The sequence below is a fragment of the Chamaea fasciata genome, unplaced genomic scaffold (genome assembly GCF_029207755.1).
Source record: "Chamaea fasciata isolate MVZ Bird 193981 ecotype frontalis unplaced genomic scaffold, bChaFas1.0.hap1 SCAF_2, whole genome shotgun sequence".
In the NCBI taxonomy this organism is placed as follows: Eukaryota; Metazoa; Chordata; class Aves; order Passeriformes; family Sylviidae; genus Chamaea; species Chamaea fasciata.
Genome location: NW_027094087.1, coordinates 36,404,510 through 36,417,157, shown reverse-complemented (window position 1 = coordinate 36,417,157; position 12,648 = coordinate 36,404,510). Strand labels below are relative to the sequence as shown.

The window sequence follows — 12,648 nt, the reverse complement described above, 5'->3', positions numbered from 1 at the left end:
TGCTTTACTTTGTTTCAAGGAAACACTAGCAATCATCCCACATAAATATTTATCAAACCACTCAAATTGTAGTAAATGAAAGTATCCTTCCACCTGCATACACAATAACTGAAAACTATTTTAGAAGGCAGCAACAAGATGCAAAGAGTCTGAAGCAGTGAATTCATTCCTTTCTGCCAAATACATGGAACAATGCATGCAGGTCTGGTTTGTTGTATAAACTGTATCATCTGGTGTTTCTAGTTTTCATGATGAGTCGTTAGAAGCCATGATTAGGGTTTTCCAGCACCAACTGCCTTCTCTAGCCACAGTTTGTCAGGAATTTCTATCACTTTTGAGGTATCCAAATAGAAGCTCACACCATTATCCTTAGCTTCATAAATAAACCCACGGAGTCTGTAATAATTTGAACTCTATCTCCATTTAACAGTACCTTTAATCTTTCAGCATTTTGAAAGACAGGACTGGCTTGGTAATGTGAATTTCAGGGCTGAAACGCCTAAAAATATTTATTTAACAGAATCATCTACAGCTCGCATTCTCATCAGAGGTCATCTACAGGGTTAGAAAATAGTGTCAGCTAATGCCTAAATTTAAAGTTCTAATGAAAGTTAGGGGACTCAAATTCCTGAACAACTCTAGGAAAAAAAGTCAGTAAGTACGTTTTGAAAGCATTCCTAAAGTCCGTGCTCATGGGCTTTGCAAGAACATTAAAGATCCCATAAGCTTTTCATTAACACCACTGTTTTATCTTTGTGTTTAATTTCAGTGGGACTTAAGTTGTTTCTATGCTTTCCTGAGAACAAGTAAAAAAACTAGTTGCTTCAGTTTCCCCACCTGTGCAGTGGAGTTAGTAACTCCTTGCGTGTTAGGATGCTGCTCCATCAACTCTGAAAAACCCTACAAAAGCCTCTGCAGCAGAAGATGCTGATTTTGTCTCATCTTCTGCTCCTCTAGAACTCACTTTGATCATTTGCTATTACCAGTACATCCATGGGTAGTGTAAGGGTAAATATAGAAACTCTTTGAGTGCCAGGCTCTTACATTAACATGTAGAAACAGATACCAGACTAAAAAGTGGAGCTAGAGTAAAAATGCAGTTTAGTTGAACTACAAATCATCAAAAAATGAGGAGGATTCCAGCACTTAGGCCTGATCTCATCTAACTCCACCCTTCAGGAAGTCAGGAACTCCCACCACTAGTTGTTCAAATCTCCACTGCAGCCAGAAAAGAGGTTCTGATAGATGGTACTTAGTCTCTCCCAAGGCGGGTGATTATCAAAAACCCATATGCATTTGTTGGACTCACCACCAACTCCTGAAACAACAAAAATACACCATTTTGCTGTGGTATCAGCACTATGAGGGTGTACTATCAGAGCTAAGAAAATCCAGGGTTTTTAATAAGGCAGTGTAGGACCTCTCACATTTCCACAAGAGTAGTCACAATTACTAGAGCTAACCTGTGATGGAAACTTGGAGCACACTCTCATCCCACAAAATTTTTTACCACATCTCTGCTCATTTTCTGTCACAACAATCTGGAGATATAGGAGTGGGTTTTACACAGTTTTCTTCTAAGGAACTGCAGTTAGCAGACTGGCAAAGAGAGTGGAGATGCACACCAGGCAGGAAGCAGTACTAAATATCAGGAAATGGCTCTGGCTTCTCTATAGCACTGATGCCTAAAGAGGTTACCTAGAACAGAGGCCAGACAGAGTTAAAGGAATAAAGTTGGTATTTGTTACAAGGCCTTAAATAATACAAAGGATACCCCTTGGGCAGTACAAGGGCCTGGCCGAGACTCTACCCAAGATGGACACCATGTCAGACTTTTTCACACTTTTACAAGTTTTGGTCCATTTACATATTGGGGTTAATTGTCCAATTGCAGCTTCAGGTTATGAAGTCCCATCCTCCCAGATTGCTCTCCTCAATTTGCTGTTCTTTATACCTCTTGGGCCTAAAGCTGCAACAGTGTCCTTGGTTCTCCGTCTGGAAAAGGATTGTTTGGTCTAACTAAACTGTGAAGAGAACTTGCTAACAGTTTATATGAAGTTCAGAGTTGTATACTAAGGCAGCACAGAATCTGAAAAATATGAAGGCTAAAACTTAAGGCATCAGCACCAGAGTTGAACAAGCAGAAGGTTACTAGTCACTTCTGCAAGATCAAAATATCAAATACTGATCAATTTATCTAGATAGAAAAGAGGGTGGGACGCTTTAACACTGTATTGTAAGAAAATGAAAAATCGTAAACTATTATTTACATTACTCTTACCCCTATACTATTAAAAACCTTTTCACCACTTTTTATTTCTAGAAGTGCACTTATGTGTGGGTTTTGGAATGAAAGATAATTCCCAGAAATTAGATTAAAACCATGAATATAGTAGAGAGGAGCCATAACAAATTACCTAGTAGTTAGGCTGACAGTATATATTCTTATTTACAATTAACAGGGATGAGCTATGTCTGACCAAAGCAAGGCACTCAGTGTAGACCTCTACCTGAGCTAGTCTCACAAGGACATTTGCACATTTTTAGAGCATGATTCACCCAACTTATTTCATATTTTTACATTAGGGTGAAATGAATTACATTTCTCAGTTGCTTGTTTCCTTCTGTTGACTTGAAGAAGCCTGAAGTAAGTAGTTCTCCTTGTAGAGGACTGTATTTTATAAGAGATTACATATATGGATTCTAAGAAAATGAACATGACACCAGAAAAAAAAGTTCTGAACAGGAGACAGAAGGATCACATTACATGTTCCTCAGTGCAAGGTTTTTAAATGGCATGTTTGTGACAGTTATATTAACAGTCAATAAATAAAAAAAACAGTTAAGTTCCTCTAATTTTTTTAATCTCTAGAAAAGTCTGAAACCAGATTTTTAGCTATGAATCATGACTGACTTCTAAACCCACTAGAAATTTCATTTTTCATCTAAGGTAGTGGGAAGCCACAGATGGAGTTGAAAGGTCAGGAACTGCAGCAATCTACTTCAGGAGACTTTCTATTTATTTACAGATTGTTACTGGAAATGGAAAGTAAATCTACTGAAGCAAATTTGGAAATGATTCACACTTCTAGCTGGAAAATACTTGCTATACTTCTGGTTATCACCATGTATGAACGGGCATATTTAGCAGTGAATGCTGTAACAACAATATTCCAAACCAATGCTATATGACATGAGGCAAAGAGCAGCACTCTAGGAAGGGAATTCCCGGCTCATCCCCACGGTACAACTCTTACCAAACAACAAGAGCACCCAGATTTGTGCATTTACACTGTGCAGAAGGATCCATAAGGACCAATACAGAGAAGACGCCCAAGCTCACTGACTGCAATCTACTGTCTGGACCAGAATGGAGAATAGCCTGTTATGGAACCCACACCAAAAGCTAGATCAAGCTTGGTGGAGACAGATCACAGAATCATAGAATCATTTAACTTTGACAAGGCCTCCAAGAACGTGAGTCCAACCATTAACCCAGCACTGCGAAGTCCATCACTAAGCCATGGCCATGAGTGCAACATACACACGTGTTTTGAACACTTTCAGAGATGGTGATTTCACCACATCCCTGGGCAGCCTGTTCCAACGCCTCACAACTCTTTCAGTGAATAAATTTTCCCTAATACCCAATCTAAACATCTCCTGGCCATTTCTTTTTGTCCTAACACTTGTTACCTGGAAAACAGACTGACCCCCACCTCACTACAAGCTCCTTTTCACTACAAGCTCCTTTTCAGGCAGTTGTAGAGAGTGGGAAGATCTCCCCTGAGCCTAATTTTTTCCAGATGCACCATTATGCACCGATATAAATCTGAAGTGGAAGAAGAAGAAGCCACCATTACAATAGATTTGCAGCTGCATGGTGTATCCAACATGAAGGCCTGCTTCTCCCCATTTCAACTCCTCAGTACCAACGTACCTCAGGGAGCAAAAGCACCTCTCATTCAACACACAGGGCAACACCATTAACATGTAATATTTCAGAAAAATAAAAATAATGCACTTTAGCAGAATTTTGCTGAAAGCACAGACTTGCTTGCAGTCCAGCCTGCTCATATATCAGGATTAATTTGGCCCAGTTTATATCCTAATGATTATAATGGATGTTGCAGTCATCTTTTCATTAAGGCAGCAGCCAAAAATATTGATTTGTTGTACTTCACACTCCTGCTTACCTTCACAAATTTCAGGAGAGACGGTACATAAGCCAATAGAGTTGGTCAGTTTAAAAGTGACAAATGAACTACACTGAAAGTAAATAAACAGCTATCTCTTTATAAATTAATTCAATATGTGACTTAAGCCCTTTTCTACAGCTAGAAAGCTGATTCATCATTCAGCAGCATTTAAGTTGCCACCAGTTCAATAGCAGAGCATTAATGTTGCATTTTATTTGACACAGAAGGTCAAATCCTGCATTCAGCTTACAACAGCATGACCCCAAACAACCCTGAAGCCCTGCCCTCCACATCGTCCTGGCTGCAGCTCTGCACCCAAAATGTTCTTCAAACTGCTTTCAATAAGGCTTATGTGGTATTGAACATTTGGGGAAGTCAGAAATGAGAATCCCAAATCTTTTGATCTGCTGGATTATCAAGTCTCTTCTAGAATGATTAAGTGAAATCACAGAGGTTGGTCCATTTTCATGTAACACTTATGAAAGAGTGAAAGGCAAAAAATCTTTGCGTCTTGGGAGATTTGGGGTTTTTTTTGCCTCCACAAAATATATTTCAATTTTGGAAAGAAAGTATTTTTAATGTGGAAAACTAAGTACAATTTCCACTCATGTTAAAACATGATTTGTGCTTTTCTGAACAAGGGACCTAACTTATTGTAGGCCGTCACCTCTGTTAGTGCAGGCACAGGGTAAAAAACTTGTTATTTTACTTATGAGTGACATGCACTGAGTTACTTTCCCTACCAGCTCTTTCAAGTTCAATAAATGCCGAATGCCGAGATTTCTGTATCAATACTGCAGCATTTGCACCAACCTCCCAGTGCTTTATAAAGAACCCATTGAGATGAAGTTGATGTTACTCAATAAGTAGGTAGGACAAAATTTTCAAATGCAGGAGCTTAATGTTTGAACACATGTCCAAATGCCTAAATAATGTTGCCTGAATGCCTCTGACTACTATCAGCACTGTAGGATATGTGAGTTCCTAACATTTCTGGAAATTACACTAGGTGCCCTTTTGACTTCTGACACTCAAGTCTGATGTTTCTGGACATAAGGTTTTGACTGCAATCATCTGTGTACAGCTGCAGCAGCAAGGCTGTAGCAAAAATAGAATAAAAATATTTTTCTCTGTTTATACTTAGATGAGAGCTACAGCATTTGTAATGTCGTCTGTTTTTCATAATGTTCAGTTTAGAAAGTTGACATTTGATTAAACAGTTTGAATTTGCCAAAACATACATTTTAATCTTATGTTTAATACCACACTCTCAATTAAAATCTTCAGAAGAATACATACAAACCACAGTAAACCTACAGACCTAACATATTTAATATAATTTCTGAAACTGTTGACTAATATTTTCTAATTTCCTGACTACTTCTAGTCGTGCACAGCTGCACCATTATTCCCAACAACCATCAGACATTTAAAGAGCCAGTTTTTAAGTGTTTTACTAAACACACTTTCATATTTAGTATTTTGAACATCTTCCAATTGGGTGGTATGGTAATAAAGTTCAGCATCTGAAAAACCTTCACTATATTAACAATGCTTTCTAATTTCAATGTTTACAATACTACCGCCACCAAAGGAAAGCTAGCACAGGTCATTTACAGCTATGAACATTTCCTTGGATTTCTGCCTTTTACCCAAGCACACCAACACTGATAAACACCATGCCACAAGAAAGTGTGTTACACAGGACGGTGTGTCATTCCAGAATAACTCCCATGAAAAATTACTCCTAGCAACAAGAACAAGACCACAAATAGGCTTTAGGACAAAATAATCTTTCTTTCCTGCTCCTTATTTCCTTTCATTGAGTTTAACACTAGATTCAAGGTCATGAGTATTGTGACTCTGTGGAAGTGGCCCGAGTAATTTACAGTGATCAACAGATAATGCAGTGACTGTAAGCGAGTCATTCTGTAACTATCTCTGCCTTCTAAATGGAGTCATCACATATCTACTGAAAAGGAATGTGTATAATTTTACATCCACAAGAGTGATGAATGTAACCAGGTAATTAAATCATGTCATTGCTGTGCCTGGAAAATCCTTACTTATAATTCTATCTTGCCTGTTAAGAAGAACTGAATTTCTTGTTCAGGGTAGAAAACAATTATGCCTCAGCTTTGCTTTTGAAAAAAACCACCATGAAGGAGAAATTAAAAACAAAACTCACCAGTTTCTTCATCGATGCTGAATCTCCCCAGGCCACTGCCATCCCTAATGGAATACTGGATCTCCCCATCTCTTCCGGAGTCCTCATCTCGAGCAACAACTTGCAGAACACTTGTACCAATGCGGGAGTTTTCCTTGACAGATCCAATGACAGCAAAGTCAGGAAAATAAGGAGTATAAAGATTTTCGTTAACATCCACCACTTCAACTTCCACAAAAGAAAGAGAAGAGAGAGAAACGGGGCGCCCTTTGTCCTTGGCACGCACAGTCAGGTTGTAGAACTGCTGCTTCTCGTAGTCGAGCTCCTTGATCAGGCGAATGGCGCCGCTGGCTTTGTCGATCTCAAACCGCCCGTTGTAGTCGTTGACCAGCGAGTAGCGCACTTGGCCTCCCAAGCCCAGGTCTGGATCATGAGTTTCCAACCAAGCTATGACAGTGCCAACCGGCAGGTCCTCAAGGACCTTCACGTTGTAGCTGGATGGGATAAAGGCTGGTGAGCAATCATTGACATCATCCAAAAAAACCTTCAGAGGCACAATGGAAAACTGCTGATGGCCACTCTCTGCTCTGTCCCTAGCCTCGATCTTCAGTGTGTAGTTTGCTTTTGCTTCCCGGTCTAGTTGATCTGCCACATACACCACTCCCGTGGAACTGTTGATAGCAAATTGATGGGTGTCTGTCAGTACTGAGTAAGTCACTTCACCATTAGATCCTAGGTCTTTATCTCTGGCTTCCACCTGAATAATCTCTGTACCAAGACTTGTACTTTCTAAAATATTAACCGAGTAACTGTCCTGTAAAAAACCAGGCTTGTTATCATTTGCATCCTCCACAGTGACAGTCAGCAGTCTCCATGAAGATTTCTGTGGATTACCTAAATCATAAATTGTAATATTAAGGAGATAGAGCTCTGTTTTTTCACGGTCCAAGGGCATGAGAACACTAAGTATCCCCATGTCCATGTCAATGTTGAAACAACTATCTACATTACCATCAGAAATTGTATAAAGTACTCTTCCATTAAAGCCTGAGTCAGCATCATAGGCTTTTATCCTCAGGATGGTGGCACCAACCGGCAGATCTTCTGAAACCTTGACATCAGTAGGAAAGGATTTGTCAAAATGAGGTGCCTGCCTGTTGACCGAATAAAAATCAAGAAAACCATCTTCCAAATTCAGCTTCACATTTGCTTTTGCCTTTTTGAGCAATTTTTCTGCTAGCTTCTGAGCAACTCTAGTTTCTCTACAGCTAAAGGTCTTTGAAGACACTTTCCCATGAACTACTGAAATATTAACAAACATAGCATCAGCAAAGTTCTCTCCATCGGTTGCTGTTATCTTAAGGCCAAAATTGCTGTTCTTTATGCCAGAGTTAATGAGAGATTTTTTAAGTTGCAGGACACCAGAGTCTGGATTTAAATAAAAAATGCCAAGTTCATTTCCAGAGATTATTTTGTACTTCACAAGCTCTAACTCATCTATGTCTATTGCAGAAACAGCAGTGATGTGACCACCAACAGGAAAATCAGATGAAATCACTCCCTGACAGGCCACTTTTTCGAAGAGGGGCTTGTTATCGTTGACATTGCCTATGTATATTGTGACATTCACCTCACTTTCGTGGCGGTAGGGAGTACCCCAATCAGAAGCTCTCACAATGAACCTATAGCTTTCTGGTGAGGACTCAAAGTCCAGTTCTTCAGATGTGCTGATGACACCTGTAAACTGGTTTATTGTAAATGGCAGTGAGTTCAGACTGGCAATACTGTATGTGATGTATCCATTTTCTCCCCTGTCTTCATCAACTGCTGACACTGCCAAAATGCTGGACCCCACTGGTACACTTTCATTGACAAATGAGCTGTAGGAGAGCTGCTGGAACTCCGGAGTGTGATCATTGGCATCCTCTAACCTGACAGTAACCTGTGCTTTTAAATCACCACCTTTGTTTGCATATACTTCTAATTCATAGAGGTCCTTCTCAATGATTTTCAAAGGATGAGCAGTAGTAATAAGACCTGTGTTGGGATTGATCTTAAAATACTCAGCTTCCTCACTAGGAGATAATCTATATTCCACACCCTGTGGCTCAGGTATCAGCTTAACTACTGCAACAACCACACCAGGAGGTGAAAATTCACTGATCAAAATATCATATGCTTCCTTTTCAAACTTCAGGGGGATACTTTCTTTTTTGGGACTAGCAATGTGGACCAGTTTGACCGCAGAAAATTTCTGTGGAGATCCTTTGTCCTTAGCTTGGAGAGTGAGGTTGTAACCATAGGGGAAGCTGTCCCAATCAATAGGCTTTCTTTCTTTGATTTTATACTCATTCATCCATTTCCCTTCTTTAGTCAGAAAGAATTGTTCTAAAGGATCTCCAGCCACAATAGAAACAGATTCTATTTCTCCATTGGCTCCTTCATCTAGGTCATCAACGTTAACAACTGCATAGGTAGGTTCCTTGTCTGATGGGAAGGGAATGTGGGTTACTACACTTATTGTTGGGGCATGTTCATTTATACGTTCAATGTGAACATAAAGCTTGGCAGTGCTGCTAACGCCATTGTTCCCATAAAGCTTCATCCCACGGTCCACTGCCAAAATCTCAAGGTCATATCTGTTTTTCTCATCATAATTTAACCGTCCGCTTAAGGAGATAACACCACTCGTAGGATGAACTGAGAAGAGATCAACTTTATTTTTAATGTAGTAATAAAATTCACCATTGGACCCAATATCTGCATCTGTTGCAGTCACCTGTGCAATGCTAGTCCTTAGGGGAGTGCTTTCTGCTATCGTGACAGAGTATGTGGTTGGTGAAAACAAAGGCCTTAGGTCATTCATATCCAAAACCTGTATGTTCACTTTTGTCCATGCTTCCAAGTCCTCTCCTCTGACAGACCCTTTTACCATCAATAAATAGTTGTCCTGGATTTCTCTGTTCAATATAGCAGAATTCCCACCTTTAGTCCTTATTCTGAGGAAGCAGAAGTCAGCAATGATGACTTCCTCTGCTTTAAAAAAGCCCTCATCATCACCGGACACTATTTTGTACTTGATATCCCACGAGAGGTCAGCCATGGTAATGCCCATCCTCGTCTGACTGTTGACATAGGTCCTGGCTGCGGAATTCTCGTACACCGTGGCATTGTAAGTGGAATGTGTGAAGTGAAAGCCAAGCGGGGCAGTCCCGTGAGCCACCTGGCAAATGGAGGCCAGGAACTTGACAATCAGAAGGGCAAGGCATGACGGAGGTAGCCGTGAGCCTGACCAGCGGCCCATATTCACATCCATCACATCATTCTTTCACCCTGTGACAGAGAGAGAAAACAAGAAATAGATGATCAAGAGATAAAAACTGTACTGTAAAGTAACATGTCCAAATTACTGACTAAATTTCTAATCAGAAATAAAATCTACGTAATATCAATTAACCACATATTTAACGAAACAGGAAGGGAGAACACTATGCACACACACAAACAATCACACCAGCTCTGGGTATTTTCGCAGCTGTCTGAGTAGCATATATGCATTTGCACATACATGCACATATATATATGTAACTACATATATGTATGTATGCACACTTTTTTAACAGAAAAGACCCTACCAAATCCATATACATGTGCACACAGTCCAGAATAATATCACAGTGAAAAAAAAAATTTAAATCTGTATAAATTTATATAGATGAATGAACTACATAGAGAAATTATTTTTTTCTTATTTATCAGCAGCTCCAACTAACCCTAAACTTGTTTGTTTTCAGAGAATATTGGAAAATTCATTTCCAGTCCCAATGTTTGGAAGAGAGACAGGATTATCATATGTATGTAGCACTGCGATAGTCAACTGTTACTTTTTTTTTATGGTCAGTTACAAATGATGAAATTTGAGCAACTAAGAACAAGTAGAATATGAAAATCATTATAAAGTCATTACTTTAAATACAGATACATTCAGAAAAGGCCCAGTGCTTCACTTCAAGAATCTAAATTGTGAGGTTAGGCAGACACGGAGTAAGTGGGGGCACTGGCTGAAGGTTGCTGGAGGGTACTGTAGAAGCTGGGAGCCAAGTCCTGCTTATTGCTTCCTCTTTGAAAGCCAAGGAAAGGAGCCTGAGGAAACCAGGCAGGTGCTACCATAATACTGTGGGAGTATCTCTGTTAGAGAGTACCTGCACTGCTACTTGTGAAAATCATAAAAATCGATTTTAAAAGGCAGCTACTGAAAGACCCACTGTATACACACGTTGTTCTCATTGTCATTTAAAAGCTACTTGAAAATGTAGTTTTCTCCAAGCTAGAATAGAGGAAGGAAAAGGATAGGAAAAGTTGTCAATGACACAGGTTAACTTAAACTTCCAACCAGATTTCAGCTTCCCCAAGGAGATTTATAAATTGCATGCAAGTTTTGAAATAGGAATTAATATTAGTTATCACCTCCAATGTAATAGAGGGAGCACTGCAGTTACAGTACTAACAATAATCAATTCATCATACTGATGTCGCAATGTCCACATGCAACACTTAACTTCCTGATCCCACAGTCTGTATCCCATCATTTAACACACTGAGCAATTTGGTCAATTCTCCCAAGTGTTTGTCAAAGCACTTATCTTTCAATACACTTATTTTCACATGCAGTTCTCCCTTGCCTTTGTTTCCTTCTTACTTGCTTTTCTATTGTATTAAAAAAAAAAAAAAGAAAAAGAAATAAATTCTTTAAAAAAGAAAATAAAAATAGAAGATTGTATCACCTTCTGGACCTGCATTCCCCAGTAGCCAGCAAATGTCATTTGTGGCAGTTCCTTTCCTGAATATGCCCACTCAATTATTGTGCACATAGCATGTGAGTCCAATGATTAATATCTTGTTCCACACAGTGCATACATCAAATAAGCACAATTCTCCAATGCGCTTTGGGTACATGAGGGAACAGGTCTCCCCATGCTCAGGCTGACCTCCAGAAGCTCCAGGATGGAATTCTTCTACTTCATCTAGGAAAGATTATTTTATTGTTGTTGCCATTTCATTCACCTGAAAGATCAGCAGTGGCACCCTATTCTTCAGCACAACAAACATTTGTCAATCTAATCCACCAGTATGAAAATATCGAAGTCCCTTATTTTCATTGGGCTTTATGCGATCACTTTTGAGTCCTGACACTAAAAGCTGTTGCTTCAGACTAGTGTGGGAGATGATGCTAGTTGTATTTTATTTATGTGTGTGTATATATATATATATATATATATATATATATGTACAACATACAATAAACTGCTGAGGAAATTCAGCCAATGAAAATGAGAAATTCTAATGAGAAACAACTCATGGGAAAATAAAGGGCTGGACCTCTTCTGTGATGTGCATTATTAAAACAATTGACAGAATATCACTGTATTGCTGCCTTTCATGACAAGCACTTCAGCATCCTTTGTCTATGTCAAAATACCCATCTCTCCCCATCCTAAGAGAAATTTTGCTGGCTTACAAAAGAGACTGATGTTATGTTTCGTATCAGCACCTAGACTTCTTTCACCACAGCTCAGCAACTTTCTAGAAATTCATTTTCCTATTTTTTGAAGTAAGGAAATGAATTGTCTTATCCTATTTATATCTCCTTTGGTGGCCTAGTTTCTCCTGTCCGTGCCATAGTTCAGCATGAGCTTGTTTCTCTCCATCTTTCAGGGTCATTAACATCAGGTTTTCAAGTCCAGCATAACTGGAAATCAGTTTCCCTGAGAATATCATTGCTACTTAGGAAAAAAAAAATCTTTGAAACTTTACTTTCAGCCCTACCCATACGTACAGAATGCTGTGGCAGACAGGCATCAAAGTAGATATTCATAAAGCTCTGTGATTAGGGGAACCTAATGAAAAAGTTGTATACATCCTAGGCAATATAACGTGACCACCTTATGCTCCTATTCCATTTATCTTATAATTTTTAAAGAAAGCTGGTGCTAAGACCTAATCTCAAACAAAATGCTGCAAACCCAGTCATGTCAATAGTGCACAAAGTTTTAGATGTTCAGTGCAATCAGTATCAGTCCTGAAACACTAAATTCTACCTAGAAGCTATTGAAAGCTACTGAGAGCATGCTTTAGCTATGTGTATGTTTGCATTCACAGACACACAGATTGTGTATTTTAAGGTAGAATTTCATGGTTGGCACTGGAAAAATTGGACCTTCACATCAGGCAGCACTTTCAGAGTTTGATTTCATCTCAAATGTGGTATGCAGAGTTGTAACA

The 12,648-nt window shown here is 39.2% G+C and overlaps 1 protein-coding gene across 2 annotated transcripts in view; it reads right to left on the bottom strand.

Moving 5' to 3' along the window:
• The window catches only part of FAT3 (FAT atypical cadherin 3), a 335,343-nt gene that overhangs the window by 304,891 nt on the left and 17,804 nt on the right, over positions 1 to 12,648 (bottom strand). For both annotated transcript variants that reach the window (XM_066175676.1, XM_066175677.1), the window contains one exon: positions 6,388 to 9,699. In XM_066175676.1, the coding sequence (XP_066031773.1) occupies positions 6,388 to 9,682 (3,295 nt within the window). In that variant the 5' untranslated portion in view covers positions 9,683 to 9,699. The remainder of the gene's footprint in view (positions 1 to 6,387; positions 9,700 to 12,648) is intronic.